Source organism: Idiotropiscis lumnitzeri, chromosome 14 (assembly GCF_059441095.1).
Source record: "Idiotropiscis lumnitzeri isolate Australia: NSW breed Sydney's pygmy pipehorse chromosome 14, RoL_Ilum_1.0, whole genome shotgun sequence".
Taxonomy (NCBI): domain Eukaryota; kingdom Metazoa; phylum Chordata; class Actinopteri; order Syngnathiformes; family Syngnathidae; genus Idiotropiscis; species Idiotropiscis lumnitzeri.
Genome location: NC_142404.1, coordinates 14,706,596 through 14,733,513, shown reverse-complemented (window position 1 = coordinate 14,733,513; position 26,918 = coordinate 14,706,596). Strand labels below are relative to the sequence as shown.

The following is a 26,918-nucleotide window of genomic DNA, read 5'->3' as shown; positions in this document are numbered from 1 at the left end:
AATTCTCTCTTTGGCTTTCCCTAAATCATCACTTGACATAGTGATGACATCACTATGATTTGACTCAAATGCAGCCTCAACAGGGGACCCAAAAATGCCGCGCTCCATTCTCATCTCGGCTCCCACAAAGAAATCGGTGTCATGAGGTCAGAGCCGCTCTGCTTGGTGCCTCGTTCACTTGGGCGTTGTGTGTCGAGGGGACCTTGTCAGCAGAATATACCACACTGAGAAAACAGCAGCGGACAATTCCAAACAGGCATAAAGTAGCAGCATTTTCTCTCTCGGCGCTCTCCAAACATCAGACGCTTGTCGGGGTGCGGGCCAAACACCACAGAGGCATTTTGCTTGGTTTGGAGGAAGATGAAGAGATGAAATTGTGACATCTTCAACTGAGCGGATATCGAAAGAATGACTTTGTGGCGTAGAGCACAAATGACGGGAAAAGCAACCGAGGACCTTAATCAGAGGTTTGAGGGAAAAAAGCAAAGTTTTTAATTTAGATTTAAAAGCATTTACACTCAGGGCTGACTTCACTTCTTATTTCATTTGTGTGCAGCATAACGGCAAAATGCAGCTTCACCATGTTTACTTTGAACTCTGGGCTCCACAAACTGACCTGAGTCTGCAGACCTCATAGCCCAATCGGCAGAATTTTAAAATCTATTCTACAGCTAATTGGGGAAAATAATCCAATCTGGCCAGCATCAGTGTATCAATTATTATTATGTCAAACTTAAAAACAAACAAAAAGATCTCCCAAAAATATTTAGCTACACAAAAAGCCATCTCTGATTTAAGTTTGTCATTTATGTGTCAATACCTCATTTCAAGCGGCCATTTAAGCACATTAAGCACAATCAAATCCAATCACATTTTTGTTATTTTGGATGCCACTATTGTACGGCATGACAGTCGAACCCTTTAATCAGGCGGAGGGGACGCAGCACCGGGGAGAGAGCGAGGGTCGAGCGAGATCGGGTTTCTCCGCTGCTCTGTACCTTAATCCTGGATTTGGACACTGGATGACACAAAGGCAGGTACGGAAAAACACAATAACAGCGGTGGCATGGGATTGGTAGCTGCTGGCTGATGTGAAAGAAGGGGCCTCCTGGGGTGGAGTGAGGAATGGTGCAAGTCCAAAGGGGGGTATAAATACCTGCAGGAAGATGCAAAGTCTCCAGGGGGTGAAAGACGCTCACTTACCTGTTGCTAGGATAGAGGAAAGGCACCTCAGCCAGAAGTTTAACATGAAACTCACTTGGATTTAGAATTCGGCTCTAATTAGGTGACCACGTCAGAATTGAGCAACCTTCCGAAAGTCGAGGTTGGCAAAAGAGCAAGAACATGCTGCACGTGAAGTACAGACAGGCAGAGTGAAAATGAAATATTAGTCAAGGATTAATAGAATAGCAGAAGCCGTAAAAGGTGATGATGACTTGAGAAGGGCAAATTAAGATACTGTAGCAGATAACGTGAAGAGGCCAAATGGCGTCTCAGACATTCTGTGACTCGTTCCCGCCTCTGGCAGGAGATTCTCCTCTGCCAATTTTCATGCACCACAGCTCTGCCGGGGACTGCCTGCCAAGCACCTCCCACGGACACAGCATGGTTTCTGCAGGTAAGTGGCCTCGCTTTGGATTCCTAACATCATTTTCTGGCCAGACGCATCATCGCCAGGAAATGCTAACCACGAAAGCCAGTTTGATCAAACATATTTTGTTATTGTGTAGGTTTGGTTGGACGTCTGTGTGTGTGTGAGTGCGTGTACACATTTATAAACGTATATGTCACAGTTTTTTGATTAGTCATTTAAATGTGTGGAGTTTGCATTTTTTCTCATTTGGGTTATCTCCAGCGACTCTGGATTCCTCCCACGGTCCAAAAACACGCATTTTAAATAAATTGAAAACTCAAATTTGTCCCTACAGGATAAATGTGAGCATGAATTAATGTTTGTCTTTATGCATCACACGATTGGCTGGCCTGGAATCACTGACTAGCGACAACTCAATTTACGTTAGATAGCAAATAAAATGATAAACTGAATTTCCACTTTGTGTAATAAATGGAATTTAATTTTAAAAATGTGTTATGGTGCTCGTATTGAAGTGCTTTGGCAATCAACTTACTATTAATAATAAAAAAAAACATCCATATTGACACAGTCTTACAATGACAAAAGTGTTATACATCATGCAGATCTCAGTTAATGAGTCATACGTTGTGCACAAAGGGCTTACCGCACAATAATTACAACAAATTGCTTTACTTAATTAACATCAACCACCACACACACACACACAGGTTAAAAATATGATGATGACAGTCGAGTTGAAGCTCACCGCAAATGACTGACATTGCTGATACATGCGCTCTTTTGACACTTTTTAGCCCAGTGTGTGCCTGCTTGTGTTCACAATGTTGCAATATCCAGCGCGCTTCGCCGTAATAACGACGGGTGGATTCCATCCAAGACAAAATTGCGTGCAATGGCACAAAGGCAGGAATGAGGATAATGTGACAAAATGCATCCAATCAGGCCAGTTCAGCTCAGCCCTCTCAGAGCGTTGTGACGTGATGATGCTTTCATAGTGCGGATCTACATCTTGGAAAGCATTTTTTTTTAGGCTGTATTTGCTTCATGCTAATATAGAAATCAATTGGCTTCATTTCTATCATGCTAAATATTGCATGAATCTAAAAAAGAAGGGGAATAACAATTAAGTACGGAAAATGATACCATCGAGGCATTCTCTTGATGTTGCTGTGTGTCAAGTTGAGTGAGCACCAGCAGTGTTGAATTTTTTCAGCAATATTGTAGCGAATGCATACATCATGCATAAAAGAGGAAGGACCTTGGCGGGCAGTTTGTGAATAGAAAACTGCAAGTTCACGCTGCATTTGAATGTTATTAATTTCTATTTATTTATTTTGTGACAAATAATAACTTAATTGCTTGTTTAAAACAGAGAAGTGTGGAATGAACGATAGTTGTTTACTGTTTAATCTACTTCAGTATTTTTTTTTATTTTTTAGAATGACCAATCACAGCTCACCTGTTTTCTGAAGCTGAGCCATGATTCGACGTAATTTGAACCAGAATGCAATGTTTGGACTGGTGAAGACGCTTCGAACATTTTATTGCCAAGAATGTTTTTGGGGTTGACTTCTCCTTTAAGTACAGTTTGTGTAATTTTCTTAAATTTAACACAATGTTCGCGTTTGTTCCTTGGAAAATGTTACATTGACTTACAATAATTTTAGTTTGAGCTATGTAAATTAATATTCATACCAGGAAGAAAGTCTCTCACCTGCATTAAATGCGTTGATATCTGGATGTTTATTTTGTTCAGTGTCATCCGGGCTGTCCCTGGGTCAGCCGTCCAAGCGTTCCCAAATGCAACTCTCAACAGCCTCCTTGGGAAATCCCCTCGGCAACAGTCCCCCCGGCCTCCATTACCCGGTCACACCATGTCATTACAGCAACCAGCAAGCCACCTACGGAATTATGGCAGGTAGGTTGGCACTTTGCGGTTTTAGCGGTCAAAACGGAGGTTTAAAAGAGGATACGTCAGATTTTGTGTTTTTGGATTGTTTTGTAGGTTGACAGTAATGAGTATTGTTTGCTGACTTTTACAGTTGCTGGAGAAGCTCACTATCGTTAATGGCTCACACAACAATATTGTGAAATTTATGAATAAATGTAAATGTAAAAAGGATGTTATTTTATTATCTATTTAGTTTCATCGTTAAAACACATTGTAATATACAGACGAACACTTACACACTACTGAGTGTTGCACGACCTAGCTTCTTCTTGAAAGGTCCGTCTTGAGAATGGTCTCGCAGGTGTTTAATTAAATCCACACTTTTTCCTCCTTCGGCCATTGTGGTTTAAAAAAGCAAGAATGTCGTATTTTAGATTTTCGAACGGTCGGCAGTTACGACTCTCGGGTGTTGTTTCGGTGTAGCGCCGCCCCCTCACGAGTGAGTGTCCAATCACAAAACGTGTACATCGCCTTCAGCGTAAAGCCAGCGGGAAGGCTCGTAGAACCAACTTATGATCTGATTGGCTATCGCAACTGCCTATCAAATCTGAAAGTCCGTTGACTTTGACAGAAGAGATGCCAGCACAATTAAAGGCACAAACATTTGTTTTATTGTAACTCAAAAGAGACTTAATGAACATTGGGCAGGATTATTTCACTCCTGGTGAACTTAGCATGCACTTCGGCCACAGCATTTCTGAACAGCCATGTACATAGCAATAATAATAAATTATAAATAAAATAAAATGTTAATTTTTGACATTGAAATTGAAATTATTGTTTTAACAGCCATCAAGTTAGTCACCACATATTCCCCAAAACCATCTCTCGAATTAATCAGGCCAAATATTCTCTTCCATTTCGTCCTCTACTTCACACTCGTACCCTCACCGTATTTCCTCTGGGATGTATTCTTCACCGAGCGGACAATGGCCTGGCACCATGTTAGAGGCAAGGCAGTCGCTTGTGGCGGTTGAAGGTGAAGCAATGTAAACAAGAGGAGGAAAAAAAAAAGTCTGATAGCATATTCTCAGGGGATGAATACAAATAAAAATAAATAAGAAAGCAAGTATAGGAGCTGCTGCAAGTCAGTGTCCTGAAGTGTCTCCAAAACAGATCTGGTCTATGAGATCAGTACTAGAAGTTTTACAGATGGTCTCCCAGTGGGCAACAAGGTAGCACATCTCACCTCACCGTCCTGCGGATCGAGATTTGAATTTCTCCTCTGGCCTTCCTAACTGATGTTTGTACATTTGACATGTGCTTGCTTCGGGTACTCCATCTTGCTTGGATGGATCTTACAATGTCAGATGAACAATAACATTATTTTATTTGATCTCGATTGTGATTGGCTTGAGTGGGACTGAAGATGCCTTTGTGTCTTTCCTACATCCCAGCTCAGGAGATGCTCTCCGCAAGTATTTCTCAGACTTGTATCCTGCAAACGTGTGGTGTCCCCCCACCTAACATGGTGAGCGCTGCCAACCCGCTGCAAGGTAATCACACACTTTATTGAAATTGACCGGTGCAGTTGTTTGTTTAGATTTAAATCAATGGGGCATCAATGCTGGTCATTTCTGTCCACTTTTGTGGACCAGTTTAACTGCGCTAATGCAAATGTGAATTTTATAAGATTTTTTTTTATTTACAATATCAGTATCAACATTAATATAATAACTGGTCTATTTACATCAAATTGTACCTTTTTTTTTTGATTGCATCACTTAAAACCCGTGTATAAGCGATTTTGCAATATATGAAGAGTTAAAAATGAAAAAAAAAGCGATAATTTTTTTTTTACTAAAGACAATAATTTAAGTTGGTTAAAAAGATTTTGCAGTAAAAGAATTAAAAACAAAACAAAACAAAAAAACATAGTAAAAGCCAATAAGAGAAGCTGTTTAAATTGGCCATTATTGAAATCGGCTGTGATCACTCCCACAGTGGCGCATACCTCCATCCCTCAAATCTACCGTTGTACGCTCCTCTTGGAAATTACCGCCAAATGGTCCAATCCACATCTATGCGGAATTACACGACAAACAATCCTGCAATGCAGAATTCATGACATTCAAGAAAATAGAGCTTTACATGAAGTATAGTTGAACGTTTACATCGTTACAGCGTTTGGGATTTTTAAAACATTCTGACATTTTTTTATTGAATTGTTCGCCGGTACAAAGCAGCACATACTATGTTTAGAATTTTAACCAGAACCAACGAACCATTTTCCCTGTCAGAGATCCAAACAAACTGTGCATTTGCAGTGATTGTCTTTGTATTGTTGCCCAACATTGTGTTATTTTCAGTTCCTTTCCTGTAGACGGCTGTAGGCGACCATGAGTCAGCCTTGCACATTCTCCACATACGGAAGATTAAATAACAGGAAAAAGAAACCGATCAAATGTGTTGCTTTGATGCGGGAAGTCACAAATCAACATAGCAGTGATGTTATATTACGGTTACTTCTCATGTAGAGATCAAATATTTGAAACGATTTATTTGTATGAAGCAGTTCAGTTCTACATCACTGCATACTGCGAGCACAATAGTGAAGACATTATTCAATAAACACCAAATGTCGTATTGGATTTGATCGAATGAAGTGTCCAGCATTCACCAGCAACCAAACTGCATTGCAGAAATAAATATTCAAATAAGATAAAGAAAGAGCAGAAATGTTTCATTTAAAGACAGTTTCAGTGAAGTCGGATGATGTAATCAGGTGGATGAGTTGAAATAGGACCCGAAGCGGGAGGTCAAGTACAATTAACATTTGCCGACGAGGTAATAACGCTGATTCTTTTAACAGAGGAGACGGACGGTAAATATTATCTGAAGAGCTCAAATGAAACTAAGTGCAAAGTGACCCAATGAATTATTATGCACACCGTGTCAAAGACTTGCAGAGAAATATATGACATCCATGACATCATTCACCACCATCAAAATCAAATATCCCTCAAACAAGGAACACGACGGAAACAAATTTTTTTGTGGGTTTTATTCCCACTACATTAACACTAATAATGTGATGGATGTAGCAATTGAAGGATTGTGCAGTTATTGAAGAGAAGCAGGGGGTCAAAAACGCGTTAAGTGGATTTAAGTTCATGTAATAAATTGACTCCCAAGAGTTGAACAAATTAAAGTTGCACTTGGTGGTCAAAAACATCATCGCACAAGTGAAGCGTAATAGAATTACTTTTTGCCGCGACCTTGAACGAGGTGTTAAAACATCAACACTGTAGTGTTTATTAGCACATCATTTCACTGGCTTTTATATGAACTGTATAACGCGTAATACAACTTCAATCGTTCTTTTATTGAGAAACTGTGTGAGGGAGTATGTTCAGTTAATGGTCACCAACAACAACACTTGTAGCATTGATTTATGTTAGCCTCGGAAAATAAAACTCACTATTTTCACGTCTCTTCCAGCATATAACAAGTAACAACACTCTGCAAAGCCAGCTGTACTTCCCTCCCTCATAAAGGCTTCAGAAATTAAAGGTGGAGTGTCAAGCTTCAAGAAGTGAAGGGCGCCGTTTCTTTTGGGAGTCGATGGAAACAGGGGCAAAGTTGATCTGTGTGTTGGACAAAGTAAATTCAATTTAGAGAGTCTGCTCACTCGAGAAAAGACGGCAGTACGCATTTGGAATATTGAATATGATATTTTGTGGCTAAATTAGTCGGACACTTTTAGATTAGCATAGATCATTCTGTCTAAAATGGTGGAGCATTTTTTTTTTTTGCCATACTAGAATAAATTTCTTTTTTCTTTTTAATTACAGGCAAATCGATGCCTAACAAACAACAGAAAATAAATGAGAAGCACTGCCGTTGATAGCTATCTAGCTAGCTATCTAGCTAGCTACCTTGCTAGCTACATTGGTAGATAGATGGATAGCTAGCTAGCTAGCTAGCTAGCTAGATAGATAGATAGACCTTTATATTTGTGCTACATTTGGAGCTAAAAAAATACAAATAAAATCAGTGGTTAGGGTCACAAGTCGGACCAGTTTGAAATGAAACATAACACCAAATCAGGCAAGTGTCTGATGCAATCAGGACAGAAAAGAAAAAAAAAAAAGAAAAGACTAGCGCGAGGGCATTGCATTGATCAAAAGACCCCACATTCACTTTCTTCACAGTCATAACCTCATGTCCTATAATTCTTTGGCCCTCGGCATTGTGGGGAGCAAAGTGGAGGGGAAAAAAGGATAAAAATAAAAAGGGAGATAGTGAGAACACACTGATCATTTCATTTCAGGGCTCAGAGACTTCAGAGGAGGTGCGGTAGCTTGGGAAAAATAAAGACAAAAAAAAAAAAATCTGTTTTTTTTCCTACACTGAGAGAGTGAGCTGAACAATTCCAGTTGCCAAGCATTGACGACACTGACGTAGGAAGTTGAGATAGTATTGCAAAAAAAAACAAAAAAAACAATGGGCTTAGTGTGTCCATTGAACAATTAATTGATATGATCAGTAACTACCTGAATTTTTGTTCAATTTGTTTTTAAATGTCATAGGTCGCCAATCATTTCAGTGTGATTGTAGTCAAGTACAAACAATATCGAGGCCACAAAATGGTCCCTTTTCTATGAGACATATATATAGTCTGATTGGATGAATCTCCTCTGCTCACTTCAACATCAAGATGGCAACAAAGCACTACTTTTATCTGAGACGTGGCTTTGGCTTGAGCACAAAACAGCAACTAGTTGAGTTTTTCACTGAAAATCAAATAACAAATAGCCGGATGTTGTAAAGATAGTTGGAAATAAAGTTATTTTGTTGGTCTTGAAAGTATGAAGATGTCTTGTAGTGGCCACTTTGGGAAGAAATTGCGATCATAAATGATATCTAGCGACAGGATGTAGCTATTATTCAACCAAATTTGACCTAAAATAAGAGGAAAACATCAGCCTCATTCCAAGATAACAATTTCACAAGCGAGAACTGTCAAATGTTTTGCGTCATCAGCGTGCTCCTGCAATATTTCATCATTCTGTCCATGTATGACGTACACAGCAGGGGATGGAAGAAGTGGTCCTGATTTGGAAGTATTGGACATGACTTTAAAAATGCTTCAGTTGTTAGTACGAGCCCGTTGCCTTTCTGGAGGCTGAGAAATCTTGATGCCGTCACTGATGCAATATTGATCAAATGCCGCGGTTGCCTGGTAATATTGATTAGCTTTGAATAATTGTCCTCGCTTGTCCCTGCTGTCATCTTCAGCTCTTAAAAGTGGAGGAGTCAACCAGTGCACTTTTGCTCCACACATATTTGTTATGTGGTATGGAAGCATGAGCTCGCTAGAACATTGACTTTTAATGCCTAAGAAAGAGCAAGAGCATCTCTTCTGGTTCTTTCCTGTTCTGTTGACCAATAAAAATGTCCCCACTTTGCTTTTCTCTTGTGTCCTTCTGTCCAGGTTCACTGACACCATGCTTGTACAAGTTTCCAGATCCCGGTCTAAGCAGCAGCTCCTGCGCCTTAAGTCACGGTTTCTCCTCACTGCCCTCGGCCCTCCTGCTAACTGACGAGGCCCCCGGGGGCCCCGCTGTGGGCGAGATGAAAGTCAACATCCAGAAGAAAAGCATCCGGGAGCTGGAGGACACCCCCGCTATGGACTCGCCACAGATACAAGAGCTGGAGATGTTTGCCAATGACTTTAAGATAAGGAGGATCAAACTTGGTGAGGATTATGATGTCATCAACAATATTAGACTTCTGCTTCATCCCTCGACAGATGTTTATTATTAAATTAAACCATACAGGATACAGGACATTTATTATGGGTTTTTTTTTTTACAATTGAAAATAAAATAGTATGTCAACAAGGGTGTTTTACTAAATGCACACAAATTTAATGGTGCCATGAAAAGAAGTTAATTTTGTTTTGTGATCATGTTTGTAACTTAATATACTCTAATAAGCTTTCCAGGTGAAAATGAACAGAAATTAATTTATTCCATTTCAACCTCTACTGCTAAAAAAAAATGAAAACGTGACTTATAAAGAAAATAACATGTGACCACTAGGTGGCAGTGTAATACAGTCAAGCAGACAAAGACTTTCACAACTACTGTAGGCGGCGAGCTACGTCGTTTCTCACAGGTGACGAGGAAAATGTGTGTTTGTTAAATTATAGGTCTACATGTTGCTCCACCGTTTGTGTTGAAATTTTGCTATTATTTAGTAAGTATTATTATATTGCTGCCACATTAACATTAAGCTAAGTGGACTTTCTTATGGCAAAGCGATGTACTTGTTTTAAATACATAATATACATATCTTTGTTTAACTTATTTAAAAACTAAATATCCATACAATCCAAAAATATTGGTCGAAGTGGGGATAAGTAGATAATTAATTTTTGTTTTGTTTTCTTAATTTTTGCTAATTAATGTTTAGAACTTGTCTATACAATCCAAAAATATTGATCATGCTAACATTCTTAGAGTTTGAAGTGAGCACGTGAAGGGATGTGCACGTGAATTTAGTATTCAATTGCACAAACGTGCCAAAACATCTATTTGAAATTTGCTGTCATCTGCGCTCCACTAGGCTACACTCAGACTAACGTGGGCGAGGCCCTCGCCGCCGTGCACGGTTCCGAGTTCAGTCAGACCACCATCTGCCGCTTTGAGAATCTGCAGCTGAGCTTTAAGAACGCCTGCAAACTGAAGGCCATTCTGGCCAAGTGGTTGGATGAGGCTGAGCTTGCTCGAGGTGAGCCCGTCGCCGATTCCCCCCCCCCCATTTTTTAAGCCACCTTCTCTAATTCACCTCACACATCTCCCTTCAGCTCTGAACAATGATAAAATTGGAATAAATGAGCGGAAGAGAAAAAGGAGAACAACTATCAGGTAAAATGGCTTTTTTCTTTCTTTTAAATCTTCTTTGTGCCTGCGGCTTTTTAAGTCCTTCGCTCTCTGCTTGATCCTCAATGCAGCCTGGGAGCGAAGGAGGCTCTTGAGCACAGCTTTGTGGAAAAATGTAAACCATCCTCCCAGGAAATAGCCCGGATAGCAAAAGGCCTGCACTTGGAGAAGGAGGTGGTCCGAGTGTGGTTCTGTAACAGGCGCCAAAGAGAGAAACGGGTCAAAACCAGCCTCAGCTCCTGCTTGGTCAAATTGAGTACAAACTGCATCGGCCAGATGAGTAAAACACATCGGCCAATGATATAAATTATGGAGGAATTGCTAATATTTCACTTTTATTTGGACAGTCAGTGAGTTCTGTCTGCAATGACAGCAAAATGAATGTTATGGGTTTTTTTCAAGGACAAAAGGAGTTGGAGGCTGAACAGAAAAGACAAAAAAATATTTTGTAGATGTGCATTTACGTCATTGTTATAGCATGTATGAAAAGAGAAATTTCATCACTCTTCAGCTTGTTTTTTTTTATATTTGTATGTACGCATTTGCATAATTCACAACTTTATGAATTAACATGCTTGTAAATGAAAATGCAATTTTTTATGTCACTTATTAGAGCTATGTGTATTTGTGCCACACAACAAATTATTTATTCAGATGTAATATATGCTTAATTACTGTGCTTTCAATTAGAATTTGAGCACAAACATCCTTGTTTAACAGATGTTTGGTTGTTATGTGTTAACTTCACAAGTGCCTCCAATGCAAACATTTTCTCATGAGTTGATTTGAGGTCATAACATTTTTTTTTTTTTTAAATGTGATTGCGTGTCATACTGGTGGAAGCAGAAATTACAATTCATAAATACAGCCAGAAGACATTTCTGTACCCAACTGGCAGTTATTCATGTTGAACTTGCAGTCACATCTTTCAAGAAGAATAAAAAAAAAAAAATGTTGGTAGAATATTGCAGCAATTGGTGAAGTTTGTATTGCTACCTTTCCTTCTCATTCATACATTTCAACCAACCTAATAAAGCAAAGAGCAGAACAATTGACTACCATTTTTTTCCCTGTGTATTATGTATTAAATCTAAACAAATTCTAATTAATTTCAACAAATATTAATGGCCATTTGAAAATGTTCAGTCAAGTTAAATGGGACAACTACGCCACCTGCTGTTACAACATTTTCCCTGCACGAGTAACTATTTAAATTATGTCCATTTAAAATGGAAATACGCACACCATAAAAAGTTGTACCAGAAGATTTTTTAATGACTATAAAATCCAATTTACACAATCCAGATTAAGATTAATTACATACACACAAAATAAAAATAGAGCTTCCCGAGCATCCAAATTGTCGAAGATGTCTTTTCTCAATGAGAGATGTTGAGCGATGTTTACAAATGCATGGCTGGATGATTGAACTAGTTTCTTGTGCATGTGTGACACATGCAAAGTAAAAATAAAAAAATCAGGCAAAGCAGGGGAAAAGTGACAAAGCAAAAACTTCCTCAGACCGAAGACAAAGACGTCCGAGTCGCTCATGGTGCCTGAAGCCAGAACAATAAAGAGTACAATGAGCTTCATCTATTGAGGAAGAACATCTCTTCCATCACAGTGACAATCTCTTTACAGTGTGTGTGTGTGTGTGTGTGTGTGCGCGCGTGTATGTGTGTGTGTGTTTGTGACAAGAAGCAGCTCGTCAAAACAAAAAACAAAACAAAAACATCCATAACTGCACAGCAGCTGAAAGAGAAGAGAGTGGGCAGGACAGGCGACATCCTGCAATCAGAAAAAATGAATTTATTATTTATTATGAATCCTGTATAGTGGCACGTTTCAGCAAAGGTAGAAAATGATTTGCATATGCACTGTAGCCCTTCCCAAGAGAACGAGCTGCAACGTAAACACGAGTGCAGGCGGATCGTTGGGGCCTCATTAATGTCGTAATAAATATTTGAGCAGAACTCGGGCAATCGACAAGACAGTCATATGTCTGTCAAAGCATGCCATTGACCCTCGTGTGTGTGCGTGTGTGTGTGTAACCATTTAACCTGTGGCAAAGTCAGTGAGTCAGTCGCCATTTAAAAGAAAACGGAAGACGGATCCGAAGATGTTAGTCCACGCCGAGGGCGCGGAGCTGTCTCTCGATTTCATCGTCGGACATGGCAGCTTTTTTGGACGAGGAGGCGGCAGCGGCGCCGGGCATGTTCTTTCCTGCAGCTGGAGCTCGGACCATCTGCACACACGAATGGAAATCGAAAACATGCTTACTGGCAGCTTTTCCTGTCCGGCGGGTGCAATATACAACAACATCCAGATCATGATTTCTTATCTAATTGCCAATTCTGAGGCAGCTTCGGAGATTCATGTTCCTGCTCTGCAGCTGTGCTCCTGCTCATTGCACGATGATGGGAAAGGAGCTGCAATAATTTACAAACCCCCCAGGGGGAGCCAGATGAATAGAAGATGAGTGGTACACAGAAGGTGAGGGCTGAGCTCCATCGTGCGGCAGCTCAAAGCTCACCTCTTCACTTCCATGCACACACATCTGAACCACTTCCTGATTTTCAAATTACTTTGTCCCATGATTCGCCTGCAATAATATTTGCTTTAGCAAAATATCATGCAGCGTTCCATGCTGGACAGTCGCAACGATCCTCCTTACCTTTCCTGAGATCTCGATACCAATTTCGTCAAGAACTTGGTTGACAATGTCCTGAGATTCCTCTTCATCTCCAGATTCATCCAAGAAGTCATCCAAGGTATCGTTTACTAAAAAAAAAAAAGTGAGGAGTGAAAGAGATGATTTTTACTCCCAATTTGTCGCTTAGAAAGTGAAAGTACATTTTTGCATATTTTTTTGCCGAAGTGGGCAGCACGGGTTCTCCTTTTGCTTGGCGTGTGTGTGCGTGCGTGCGCGTTTGTCCTTACTCATCTCCTCCGTCATGCCCATCTTCATGTTTTCCTTCTGGAAATCTTGCATGGTCTTCATGGTCTTCTGAGGATCCATCTTTTTGTTCACCGCTTGCATTGTCTGCAGATATGATTGGGAACAGACTTTGAGTCGAAGGCTTTACGAGGACAAGAAAAAGGAACAAGACAGCAGCAGCACGGACAAACTAAGTAGAAGTCTTCCTATAAGACGAAGCAAAATTTGAGCTTTGATTGTTTTTACACGCCATTATGAGCCTCCGCTAAAACTACTCAACAATTTTCTGCTGAAACTCATGATCACGCCTCATTAATTTGGGGCTTGATTATAGCTGACCTGTGTGTTTACTGAGGTTTGACTCTGAAATGAGACTTTGGCTTCTGGGCTTTTTGTTCCCTTCGCACTTCATTAGCAGAGCTGAGATTCCGCTTCACACGGGAGACAGAATTCACACTCCTGCTTTAATGACACACTCAAATATGGATACCAACACTGAAACTAGTTCACAAATTATGCAACTTTGACACGTCTAACTTATTTCTTTCAACTTTCATCATTACGCGTTTTGACTGACAGTCGAACCGGAAATCTCTCTCTAAATCTCCAAAAGTTTCTAACGAGATTTTGGAGGTGTCATGTTCAAGGGAATACCATTGCTGTGGAAGACATGGCCCCGGCCATCTTCATTTGGGAGTTCATGAGCTTGGTTTGAGTATTCATGGAGGTAACTTTGGAGCTGACGGCGTATGTGCGGTTCTTTTGCTTCCTCAGCTGGACCAACTGCTTGGCAAGAATCTTACACGCCTCCCGGTTACCAGTCTTGGCCATTTTCTTGATCTCTGCTACCTGGAGAGGAGAATCAATATTACAGGACACTTTCACGGAAAATTAAAGTAGGAAAAAATTCCCGTCATCATCTTTCATTATAACCATCCATTTCTAGTCCAAGCGAATCGATCCAAAGTCTTTAGCATTCAAAATGCAGATCACACAAATAAAAGCAAGTATTGATAAACCAACAAACATATCCACAAAGCTCCCAAGAGAATCGATGCATGTACAAATATAGACATTAAAACCACAGCCAATATGGTTGAGGCCACATCCAGTGGCACGCAAATGCACGCTTTTAGCTTTGGTAAACATCAGAATATACTCGAATGCCCACAGGCATCCTGGTTGTGGGCGCGAGCGTGTGCGTACGCTTCCCAAGAGACAAAAGTGGAGCTGCAGGTTATAGGAAGCTAGCCAGGCCTCGGAACAGCCTTGTTTATTTCATCTGTGTGTGTGCTGTAAGCATCCTTATCGGAAATAATTAATTATTCATGGCTGAAACTCGGCGCACAGACACCGGGGTGTGTGATGTATTAGTGTCAGACCTGCTGTGCGGAACTAGAACGAGTACAATAAAATTTGGAAAGAGGAGTATGTCAGAAAAAGACGCAGACAGACATATGATGACAATGCCCGCTGCACGCAGCTCAAACAATTTCAGGAGTAGCAATGAGCAAAGGAGACAACTGTGCCTGAAGTGGAACAGGAGGTTTTCGTGATGCTTGGCCAACAACTGCGAGCCTTAAAGGCAGAAGGAAGCCTGAACAACAGCTGGACATTGTGTTGATGCAGTGCTCATTTCAGGGAAGCGAATGAATTGGGTAAAAACTCGTAAGATCGCAAACTGATTGCTTTTTGGAACCGAACATGAGAAAATGCGGTCGATATCAAGTATCGATACCACGAGGACTTATGATATATAAGACTTCAATTAACACAACGACAGATAATTCTGAACAAACGGCTGCAGTGTAGCACCAACTTCTGGCAAGGAAGAATTACTCAATGCCAGATTTCTTTTCTTATTTTTATTTATTTATTTATTCTTGCCTAAAGTATCCGATACCTTGAAATAAGGCCGTATCGGCTCAATAGCGATACCCGGTGCCGCGATTTGCCCATCCATACTTTTTAAAGGTTTGAAAACAAACGAGTAGAGACGCTTAAAGGCGCCAAATAAATAAATAAACATGAATAAGTTAAAATAAACATGATAGTTATGTTCTTTGTTGAAGAGCAGTCAACAATATGCACAGGCTGAATGTCAAAGTTTAATGCGTTACAATATGGTGTACGAGTTTGTTCATTTCAAAAAGTGAAATCCCAATGATATATAGAAAGGAATAGGAAGATCATTTTTCTGAAAAATTAATTCCTATCTAATTTCTACTTTAAAAATCTGTTGTGGTGCGATCTCAGATCTTCAGATGTTGATGTCTGGATATTGTCAAATTATTATTAATGTATAAAATTATTTCAACTAAAATGTACTTTTAGAATTGAACTACAGCAAGTTATCCCCCATAGACTTATTTAGTGAGCTGCACCTATATGCAGCCCCATGGAAAAACTGAAATTCAGACTCTTAGTCATGTACTTCCATTCTGGGGGAAAAATCGTTTTGCGATTCGAGCATTTTTTTTTTTTTCTGGAGAAAGTGCAAGACTGTGCAAGTACTCAGGGCTACATTCCAAATGTAGGTCATTTCCCACCTCTTAGCGCTAAATTTCTTCTCTTCAGAATATGCAACTGAGGTTCAAAAACTCCACTAATTAGTGCAAATGTGAAATTAAAACCTTGTCCCCCCGGGGAGGTAATTATGTCCTGTCTGATATTTACTTAATACAATAGAGGCGAAAGGACACGTCTTGTTTCTCTCATCTGAAAGGAAACGCGTGCGTTTGTGCAAACAGCCTCATCGTGGATGTGTGCGTGGACATGAGATAAAGCGGGACGTTCGCATGTTTTGCCTGCAGCAAAACCACCGCAGCAGATCCATCATGTCTATTAATTGAAGCCCATTAGTCCAACAGACATAATCCCTGCAGTAGCAAGTGGAAACAAGCATTGGTCTGTCTTTGGATGTTTACAAAGCGAGGGCAAAATTTGATGCAATATGTTGAAATATGTGCAAAATGTATTTGCTATTTTATTCTGCATGTTAGGGTCTCACCAATTGCTTCTCTTGCTTTTCCAAAGCCGTTCGGTCTCTTGTGATCTGTCTCTGGGTGCCGCGTAACTCTCTCGATTGTTCCTTGATGATGTCTAAGAACAGGAAAAAAGTAAATAAATAAAAAAAAATCAAATAAAAATGTTTAAAAAAAGAGTTAACAAACAGGAATACATCACTGCAGTGTGGAGCGGCTTATAAATGTGTAACTACAATGACATTTTTGTAACGCCATACTAAGCATAAATCCCCTCATCCGCAAAGCTAGTAAAATGTCAACGGTGGATTTAAAAAGTCTACACACCCCTGTTCAAATACCAAGTTTTGTCATATATGAGAAATGAGACCAAGGGAAATCATTTCAAAACTATTTCCACTGTTATTGTGATGAACATTGTTTCAAATAAGGGTAGTTAAAAAAAAAAAAAAAATTAAAAATCCCCAAAATATGGCAGTTGTTTTAATAGAGAGCAGTGTGTCCGACAGCACATTCCAACAACGCGGCAGCGCTACACAGACAGCTCGCATCGCTACTGAGTCAGCTTTATACCTCCCACGCTATCGCTAAGTGGCATCATGTGAGATAATGCCCGACCACAAGAATTGTGTGGCAGAGTAAGCGAGCCAATGGTGTGACCTTACACACATTTCCAAACTCAGTAAAAATAGAAATAAAGTTTAAACCTGACCTGATCTTCAGAAAAAAATGTTCGATAGATTCATTCCTTGAAAAAAGAACCCAAAAAGTACAATACAATAAAAATAATCTAGTCCATCATTAAAAAGTAAACGTATTCATGTATTTAAAAGTAACAATAATGTAGTTTCATATACATGAATTGGCAAAACTACAACTTATTTTCATTCCTCTGTTTTACATCCTTAAATAATTGGGGAAAAAATGTAGGATGATCAACAGACCAGAAGCTTTAACAAGCTCCAACAGTATGACAGCCCAGCCATAGCGCACCACAAAATCAATATATTGCATAAAAAGACGACCTGTAACCAAATGTGCAATCCAATTCACTCATTGTTGGGATCCATGTGGGGGGGGGAAGGTAGGGGGGGGGAGATTAAAACTACGAAGGGGAGGGGAGATTTCCAGAAGAGACAATTCGATGGAGTAAAAAGTACCCACGAACTCGACGGATCCACGTCACGTCGTGTCGGACCACTTGCGAGAGCGAAACGTGAATACGTACAAGGTGACGCAGTAAGTACGTCTTCAAATGGGAGGGATATCGTCCTACAAATACAAGTGATCAACCGCCCTCAACCCCCATTTCCCAATCACCTAATAACCTCAAACCATTTTCAACCCAAGGCGAAAAATGATGCGACGCGACAAGAGCATCTAAGGACATTCGTTGAACTTTGCCACAGAGGAAACTCAGAAGATCTGATATTGGTTTGGTAACACCCAAATGATGCTAAAAACCAAATGTGGACCATCGGTACGAGTGAAACGAGTAGGTAGGTCCTGGAAAGACACTTGCTTTGACATGCACTCATTATGTATTTTGTGAAGTGTAGATTAAGATTTATATGCTACTCTTCCTGACGTCCTCCTCTTCCACTCCATATAACCGCAATCAACTATGGATTGAATTATTAATTCAGTTTGATAGGGGCTGGCTTTTGACCTTGTCGTGCTTGATTATCAGCCTGAGGAAAATACTTTGGAGATCGAGCGACCACTCAGAATTTTGACAACGCTATATATAATCCAACTACATTATTTTCTCATTTTCTTAGCACCGCGCAGACTGAAATTAACGATGTTAAGAGTTACATAGAAAGATAGATAGATAATTCAATAAATCACAAACTGAAATTGTTGTTTAATGCATTTTCAACTACCTAACATGTTTAATGTGAAAATTGTAACCAACTGACGTTCTATTCAAAAAGTAACCCAACAATTGTGATAGGAACGATGTACCCATCATTTACGTTCAAAAGTACAACATTTTGTATTTTTTTTTTAAAAGGCGTTTTATTCATACACCCTACCAGCATTTATATGACATTAGTAGCCATTTTATTTCTAAGCTGCCGTGCATTATCTTTGAACATCGATGGAATGGAAACTCTTGACACAATGATGAGCGTAACAATGTGTGCAGTGACTCATGGGAACGTCTAAAACAAGACAAACGGGTTCAAGTGGAAGGCGAACTTTGACGTATGGAGCGAAACAGCGATACCGTTTCGGGCTAAAAACACAACTTAGCTTAGCTTGTCACACAAAACAAACTTACCGTCGACAGTCTTCTTCTTGAAGAGGGAAGCCATCGTTTTGCTTTTGAATCAGACTGTTATATAAAATACGAATGTTATATAGATACGGTAAAACAACTCCGGGTGTAATTAAGCGCCGCGTTTGATGGAGCGATCGACCGACCGGTGTGTTAGTTTAGCAGTGTCGGCGTCTTCCTGGTTGACTTTCTGTTGTCGAGTTGTTCCTCCCTCAGCTGACTGGCTCGACCGCTCTGTGTGACGTCATTGAAACGCTCCCAATGCTGCATTTACGTGTACTCGTGAAACATGAGAAATCTAATAATGGCACGCCAAATTGATTCAAAATAGACCATTTTTCTTCCAGAAACGAACATCTTGTCTCAGTTTGAGCAGATGAACAGGACAATAGCTTCAGAAGAGAGATGTCGTCACCAGCAAGTTAGCGTGAAATTTGCTACTGCTGGTTTCTTCAATAGGATTAGGACATGAAGGCAGCACCAAAATCTCCCGCACGACAATTTTTTTCTGTTAAAAATATTTAATGTACATAAAATTGACTCAAAGAGGTTAATTCACAAATTAACAAGCTTGAATATGTGACGCGTATCATATCTGCCTTTACAAGGATAATAATGCTCAGTTTTAATTGACAGTGTAACAAATATAGATGACCAATGCTTTTATTATAAAAGTTGTTATCGCTGTCCCTCAGTTCAAGGAACAGGCGAAACGTTTTCAGATAGGTGCTTCACTCTCCTGGAAAAAATATGAGTCATACAACTGTCCTTTTATACGCACAAAGAAAATCTCTGGTACCTCATTCAGCTGGCCAAGGATGCATAAAACTCAAGATTACCTAAAAGTATAGTTGGCCTCTTATGTTGCTAAAAGAAACAACAACAAAAACAACAACAACGAAATATTACATTCCATTGTCCAGGATTTGACTGGAAACTTATTTTTATCAGTCACATTTTCCTTTACTTCCTTTAGGGTTGACGCATGCCTGATGCAGGAGTCAAGACAAAAGGGAAACTGGTTAAAAAAACAACAACACAGATTCTACTAATGAACTCGAACAAACGGAAACAAAAGACCGCAACCCCATAAACAAACAAACAAAGAAATGCTCCACAACTCCTCACAGAGTCGTAGCATATTCTCTCAATTTCCTTCCATAACTCATCATCCCAAGAGATGGGAGGGCGGGAGGCCTTCCCATCCTCTCTACTGTGTATTCATATCGTCTTAATTCATATTGATGCTTAGGGCAACTTTATGTGGCGAAGTGGGACTCATGAACCGTAACCAAGCCAATTTAGAGCATGCGTGTGCCGGTTTTGGTGTCGTGGCAGACAGGAATGGTGGGAGATGCCCAGTTATGGCTGGAGGAGAGGAGAGAAGGAGAGAGAGGTGACTTTGGGAAGGAACAGGAGGGGAGGATGGGTAGCCCACAGCTCTTCTATCTCCGAGGAAGTGTGTGCAGCGGCATGTCGTCCTGAGGCGTTGTTCTTGTTAAGGTTATTAGGGAAGATGTTTGCCACTAATCACTGGAGGACTACGGGGACCCCCCCCCCCAACTAAATGGGCTCATCATCATCGGGCCGCAGTGGTGATAAATCTGGCCCAGAGCATTTAGGATTCTTTCAGGTGTACAAACGCTGCACTTGTTTGCGACGTTTTTATGAGGAAATACAGTTACTGCACTGTTATCGAATACAAATTAAACAATCAAATCAAATCACCAACTGATGAGTAGTTTTACTTTATCTTCATTTATCACTCTGATTCATTTCTCTTGCCTGTGCTGTCCATAAAGATTACAAGTGATTAAATAAACAAAGATTTTGCATTATATGCAAAAAAAAAAAAATGAAATGAAATGAATACGTTGCTCGCAAATTAGATCAACTTGGAAGTTAACCAGTATTCTGGAACAAATACGTTCAACTTTGAAGGCTCCGTTGCATTTTAATGTCCTAGAAAATGAAAATTGGTCACCATCAGGCATGAAGAAGCACTTTCACTGAAAAACAAAGCGGCAGTTTGATTTGTTTTATGATCGTATATCAGTGAAACAGCTTTATTCTCAATTTGCCTCGATTAACTCTTATCTAGCATCACTTTCTTCCTCCGCGTCTCTAACATTTAGCCTGGGGCAATATGTAATGTTAAAAAGCACCCCACATCGAGTGTATGGACACACACACACACACAGCACTCATGGTGGAGAGACTTTCATGTGTGAAATGAGAACTCGGAACAATCCACGGGAGTCGCGGCCATAAAGCACACCGAGCTATTCAGCTTTAAGGTATTATCCAACAAATTGCTCGAATGTGTCTGATGTTGCTTTAGGCTGATAACAACTGTGTTTTGCCCTCCTCTGTACAGATAAACATCGACAACCAGCGATGAGAGTGACGGGTGCTGCTTTGTGGAGTCCAAAAAAAAAAAAAAAAAATCCTCTGAAATTCTTTTGTAGTGGTTTGACAATGTGTTTCTCATTTCATCTTCTTTCTGTGCTGTTTATGGAAAAAAAAACTGAATTGAGCTGGCTGTGTAAAAGGCTATTGTTATATGTTATATTTCTCTCCCCACAACAAAGTGTCATAAATCTGGGTTGGGTAATCTTGCAGTGAAATAAAAATTCCGTTCAAGATGATATTGTGTTGATGGTTTGTTTTTCTGCTTAATTGAACAATATGTTTATTATAGTGGTTACAATGAGAGCTGTTTCTAATATGTTGCTATAAATAATGTGATAACCCAATCCAACCCAAAATAACAAAATCTGCACAATGCAACACCGACTTGACGGCAACCAAAATGAATTATTTAACTTCCGCGTTGTTATGGAATAGAATTGAAACGATACCCACTCTGGATATTTACAGTATCTGGCATAAATCCCGAAATATAATAAGACATCATATATGTCATCTTTTTTGTCGCATTCCTGCCATATAGCAAGTCTGAAATATGTCTGTATGCAAACACAAAGCAACATGAGGCCGTGATGGGAGGCTGGGGGATTTTGAAACGCGACGCTGCTGTCTGATGGATGGATACAGAAATGCAACTGGAATAGAGCTAGAACGAGGAATCATATAAATTTGCGTGGTGGGGGCAGGATGGAATGTCACAAATAAAGGGAGGGCTAATTGAAGAACACAGATTGAGACAAGAACGGCAACTCTTGAGGCTCAGGACATCTGGAAGACAGCAGGCGGGCCAAGAGGAGCGATGCAGAAATCAGCGAGGAGATGGCGAAGGCAACAGGGAGGGCGAGGATGCGCCGATAAATCGACTGAGTGACTCCACTCATGTGCTCCCGTGGGACGACTCCTGCCACGCTCACTGGTACAAAACAGCATAATAAGAGATTATTCCCCCCCCCCCGCCGGTGTGCTTGCTCATCATCACTTGCCGCCCCCCCGAGCCCAGAAATACTGAGCAGGTGCACTCGGACCGCACATCCAGTCGACACGCTGATGGTTTTGCGAGTAAGGTCACGCCGCCGTGTGTTATTGCGTGTACATGCTGCTGGCGCCAATTCTGGATGTCACACATGCTCCGATGATGTTGCCTTTTATCCACAGATCCATTTTGCCCAAGGAGGCCAATCTCGACCCGACATGCATTAAAGCATCTCTTCCTAAGGCTAGAAAGCGTGTGCAGCCGTCTTCATCCAGAAGCCGGGCTGTGGACACGAGATGTAGGATGGTGGTCCCAGCAGGAGTCCGGTTCAGACACACCATCAGCATCAGGGAATTAAAGTCATTATGACTGGAAGGGCAACAGAGGACAAGTTATTCACTAACAAAATTGGCGTCCTCTATAATGTTGAAGCAAAATAGTGGTGGTGGCTTTAAAACCACAATGAGCTAATATAGCAATGTTCAAGTCAGATCAAGTTTGAAAATGGCGGTCATTCGTCAGAGGGTTGTGAGATGTATATTTTTTGGGGTGAGCCAAAAAGTATCCTTCATGAATTCCACACGTCCCCCACCTCGACTCGTGACATTTTTCTTTCCACCTGTTCTTGTCAGACCTGCTATTTGTGTCTATCAATCGGATCCCTCCAGCCGCTCGCATCTTGTCCAGGTGTGCCTCATTGTCTCGTTTGCTTGGATTGAGTTCACTGGGTTCTTTTAGCCTTTGTTGGTTGATTATTTATTTTTTTTTTTTTTTAAACCTTGCTTTTTTGGGGAGGGGGGACTTTGTATTTATTCGTTTATTTCTTTTAATAATTCTATGTGCCTTGTGTTTTTTTTTTTTTTTACTGGAAATACTTTTTTTTTTTTTTTTTTTTAAAGGGGCAGTATCTGTTATGATGAGCGCTCGGTTATGGGCCCAAATGCAGGGTCGAATAATTTAATTTAAATTAAACCAAAAGGCAAAGAAGGAAAATAAAAAAAAATAACATGGAATCAAAGCAACAAAACAAAAACTCTTGATCTTGACAATTGTTGCATCCTAACAAAAGCAACAAGGCCCGCAAGAAAGCAAAGAAGTAAATACAGACAAATTGACAAGACAACGATGAACACCTGGGCAAGACGCAAAGGGTTGGAGGGAGCCGATTGGCTCACACAAGCAACCGGAAAGCTAAGCACAGGTGGACCCAATCGCATGACGAGACAAACCGACAAAGGAACACGAGGAAAACGTGAACCTAAATACTTAACCAAAACCAAAATGCAACTCAACCAAGACAGAACGTGACCGTGACCCCACAATGACCAATTTCAGGCGCACATGCAAAAGATTCTACGCCCACTGCATTTATATGATTTCACAATTAGTTCAGGCGCTCAAGTATAACGTATTCAAATATCATTGTTACATTTCTTTTTGGCTAATTTGTTTTCACCTGCGCAGGAGTGCGTTTTGGCAGCAGTAAATTGGACGGGGAGTGACTTTTATGCTTCAATTTTATGCCTATCCAACACACAAACAGAATTGGCTACAAATTCGTTTCGATTTTGTTTTCCGAGTTTTAGATTAAATGCTTAATGCGTGCCAAAGTCGTATTTAACCCTCCAACATGGAGTCATATCTGTCATTGGATGGATCCCCCTCTGTCAAAATGACCCCCGCATTCGAGTCTTCATCATCTCATTAACTTTTAGCCAGCAGCCGGGGCAGCTTCATTATCTTCACACATGCAGGATGTGGTAAAACTGGAGGACGGACTAAGTAATTATGTGCTTTTCAAGTGAGGTCCATGTTGAGACTCTGAGGGAATATCCAATATCCTCTGGTCACTTTGTTAAGAGACATTTTGTTAAGGGTGTCTGTCCTCACACATACAAGGGCGCACTGTCACAAGACGCTCTTCTTTGTCTTTGCTGTCGAAAAAAAATCTCATTACCATTCAGGAAATTGCCATTAATGACAAGAACAATTAAAAGTGAACGTTCAAGACCGAGATAATGAAAAGAGGGGAAGCCTGGTGCTTTTGTTGGACAAAAAAAAAAAAACTCGGATTATTTTGTTTTTTTTCCCCCTTGCAACTCAATTTCCATTAATGTCCAAATGAGTCTGTTTCTCATTAAACTGGTGCAACTAAGCCTAATGTGTTATATTGCGTCTCGCACTGATTTCGACACAAATACTCAAATTGTTGTAAATTAGACACAAATGGTGCTGTTTATCCCGTTAGAAGGCCTTGCAGAATTGTAATGTGGGCATCACACGGAATTAAAAGCCGCTGACATTGCAACACGCCATGGATTCGATAATACAAAAGATGTGTGAGTGTGTGCGTGTCCGTGTGTGTATTTGTTAGCATACAAGCAAACAAATAGCATGCATTATGATTCTGGATTCATTAAACTGGCCAAAGTGAAATAAAAGGCTGGGCGACAAGCTCAGCAGAGAGAGAGAGAGATAATTGGCCGATAATCGGTCTATCATTATTAAAAAGTACATTCCCAATTATGTACAGCTTAGAGCAGGGGTGTGCAAACTTTTTGATTGGCGGGCCACAATGGGTTCTAAAATTTGACAGAGGGGCCGGACCAGGAGCAGATGGATGAAGTGTTTTGGTAACCTCACCTCATCGGAGAAAAGAAAATACACTTAATTTTAAATAAAAATGAACAAAAAGCATTACAACAAAATATGTCTCTGACACGCGACAGTATTTAGAAAATAAAACATTAACAAGGTTTATTCATTTAATTTTTTCAAGTTCAGCGGGCCGGATTAAAACATTTAACGGGCCGCATGTGGCCCCCGGGCCGTAGTTTGCCCACACCTGGCTTGGAGTCTTCAATGCACCCAATAGGCATGTTTTTTGGCATGTGGAAGAAGTCTTCGGTCACTGTAAAAAAACGACTGCTTGTATCGATTTACACATTTAAGTATTACATATTTATCGGAGTCATCCACATCCCTAATCATAAAAAAAAAAGGAATAAATTGCATTGCTCTCATTAAAATGTGTGCCAAATGTTGTGGCCGGTTTTAGTGCATATTACAACCGCTTGCCTTTTCCTCTGTTGGTGTCATAATCGATAGCGCTCAAGCAGGTCTGTGTTTCCGTTGATTCTCTCCAGGGAAAGAATGATAGTGATTATATGGCCGCATATTCCTGATGCTGCATTCTGCTTAATGTGACTTTTCATAAACAGGAGTCAGCATCATCTCACACCTGCTTCATCAGGACTGCCGGATCATTTTTTTTAATTAAACATCTTAATTAACCACAATCATGTGTTTTTTGTTTTTTTGTGTGCACTGAAACATTACAGTTTCTCCCATCTGTATTGTGAGACAATTTTAGCAGCTTATAAGCGAAACACTGCTTCAAGGACATCTACAGACTCAAAACATCATCACAACAGAATGTGCCTCTGAAATGGGTCTCAATCGTAAAATGTCTTTAGATCTAAAGCGCTGGAGGTTCTTCCTCTTTTCCTTGAAGGCTTATAGGATTGAAAAAGCAAACAATTCCAAAACTTCACAGTCATTTCTGTCCCTTTCCTTCTCCCCCCCCCCCCCTCACTTTCAAACATCCCCTAATAATCATCACAGCGCCTCATTAAGGCGCAGAGGAGTGGAGGCACGAGCTGCTCCAGATGTTTGGTGGAAACCCCCCCCAAGGTCGTGTGTCTTCATGTGTTATCTGTACTGTAATGTACACTCTGAAGTGTGCAAAAGTGTGCGCGCGATGAACTATGCAAGTGTGTGTCCCCAAAGGCACTCCGAGTGCTCTACTGCCCCACTTCCACACCGAGGAAAGACGGCAGTTTTTTCGCTAGATAAAAATAAAGATGAACATTGCTTTCCACTACATGCCTTTCGAACAAATAAAATCAAAGCAGCTCCAAACTGAACTCATGTGATCATCAACTATTCATTTAAATTGTCTTCAATTGATGGCCTATTTCTGTGACGTCTAATCACAACAGGAGACGACGGCTGAATAATTTGCACTCCCAGTGTGAGATCAAAGTGAAAGAAAGATGGCTGAAAGTGATGGAAGCGTTAACCGTTTGTCTGGCTCCCCCCCGGTCTCATCAGTCCCGGCAAATCCAATACGGAACTCCGCAATGACAGCAAGCTGGGCCGATCCAGGGAATAATAATAAATCACCCTGTTGTCTTATTTATGTCTCACTGGGTACATTGGTGCAATGATGAATCGTAAACAGGAGGAAGCAGTACTTGTGTGTGTGTGTGTGTGTGTGTGTGTGTGTGTTGGTAAAGCTCGTTTCACTTTCATTTTTGTTATTTAATTTTCTCTTTCAACTGAATCTTTTTGAGGGGGAAGTGAAAAATAAACAACTGAGATGATGTTTTCAAAAGTGTGCACACCCTCTCAAAAATAGGATTTGGCTGCGTTCAAAATGTATTAATAACATTCAAAGTCATTTTAAGAGGGAGTCAGCGCACGCTTGCCTTAATTTATAATAGCTCTGATTCAAACCAAATAAATTTCAGCTGTTCTAGTCGGCTGTCGTTGACATTTTTTTTTCTTGCTGTCAGAAGCCTGAAGGTTTTGTGCTCATAATCAATTCAAAATCCTTCGACTTTGACCAAGGTACATGTTCCAGCTAAAGAAAAACAGCCACAAAGCATGTTGCTACTTCACTGTAGGGATGGTGTTCGTTTGGGGATGAGCAAGGGGTGTGTAGACTTTTTAAATGTTTTGGTATATATTGTACATCTATACAAAAAAAAATCCATGACATTCACACTGGCTTTGATTTTTGAAAACCTTACAAAATATAAAAAAAGATATAAATTAATTTTTCTTTGAAAAAAAAATATTTGAAAACC

The 26,918-nt window shown here is 40.3% G+C and overlaps 3 protein-coding genes and 1 long non-coding RNA gene across 8 annotated transcripts in view; 2 read left to right on the top strand and 2 right to left on the bottom strand.

The window, feature by feature from the left end:
- htr1fa (5-hydroxytryptamine (serotonin) receptor 1Fa) overlaps nucleotides 1–3,960 on the bottom strand; it is a 55,136-nt gene extending 51,176 nt beyond the window's left edge. The window contains exons 1-2 of the mRNA XM_088314418.1: nucleotides 3,785–3,960; nucleotides 3,312–3,498 (exon numbers count right to left, since the gene is read on the bottom strand). The gene's annotated coding sequence lies outside the window, so the exon portion shown is untranslated. The remainder of the gene's footprint in view (nucleotides 1–3,311; nucleotides 3,499–3,784) is intronic.
- pou1f1 (POU class 1 homeobox 1) lies at nucleotides 1,115–11,493 on the top strand. Of its 4 annotated transcripts, none has more exons than XM_088314421.1 (8): nucleotides 1,470–1,618; nucleotides 3,037–3,086; nucleotides 3,354–3,515; nucleotides 4,946–5,044; nucleotides 8,986–9,249; nucleotides 10,122–10,286; nucleotides 10,363–10,423; nucleotides 10,510–11,493. In XM_088314421.1, exons 2-8 carry the CDS (start codon nucleotides 3,077–3,079, stop codon nucleotides 10,742–10,744), a joined length of 996 nt encoding a protein of 331 aa, XP_088170547.1. In that variant the 5' UTR covers nucleotides 1,470–1,618; nucleotides 3,037–3,076; the 3' UTR covers nucleotides 10,745–11,493. The 4 variants fall into 4 exon arrangements, with proteins under 4 accessions (XP_088170545.1, XP_088170547.1, XP_088170548.1 ...); XM_088314422.1 differs by having other exon boundaries at nucleotides 3,037–3,118; XM_088314420.1 differs by having other exon boundaries at nucleotides 3,037–3,178.
- A 199-nt stretch (nucleotides 11,494–11,692) lies between these two features.
- Nucleotides 11,693–18,871, bottom strand: chmp2ba (charged multivesicular body protein 2Ba). 2 transcript variants are annotated; one of them, XR_015846446.1, is made up of 7 exons: nucleotides 18,648–18,871; nucleotides 16,387–16,478; nucleotides 14,031–14,225; nucleotides 13,379–13,481; nucleotides 13,113–13,219; nucleotides 12,499–12,683; nucleotides 11,693–12,226 (listed from the first exon to the last, which is right to left on the bottom strand). XR_015846446.1 is itself a non-coding variant. In XM_088314423.1 (6 exons), the coding sequence occupies exons 1-6, from the start codon at nucleotides 18,679–18,681 to the stop codon at nucleotides 12,561–12,563; spliced, it is 654 nt and encodes a 217-aa protein (XP_088170549.1). In that variant the 5' UTR covers nucleotides 18,682–18,871; the 3' UTR covers nucleotides 11,693–12,560. The 2 variants fall into 2 exon arrangements, 1 of the variants encoding a protein (XP_088170549.1); XM_088314423.1 differs by having other exon boundaries at nucleotides 11,693–12,683.
- LOC148323618 (uncharacterized) lies at nucleotides 17,694–21,292 on the top strand. Its single transcript, XR_015846447.1, has 2 exons — nucleotides 17,694–17,859; nucleotides 21,022–21,292. It is a non-coding gene; the product is annotated as an uncharacterized LOC148323618 (long non-coding RNA).
- The last annotated feature ends 5,626 nt before the right edge of the window (nucleotides 21,293–26,918 follow it).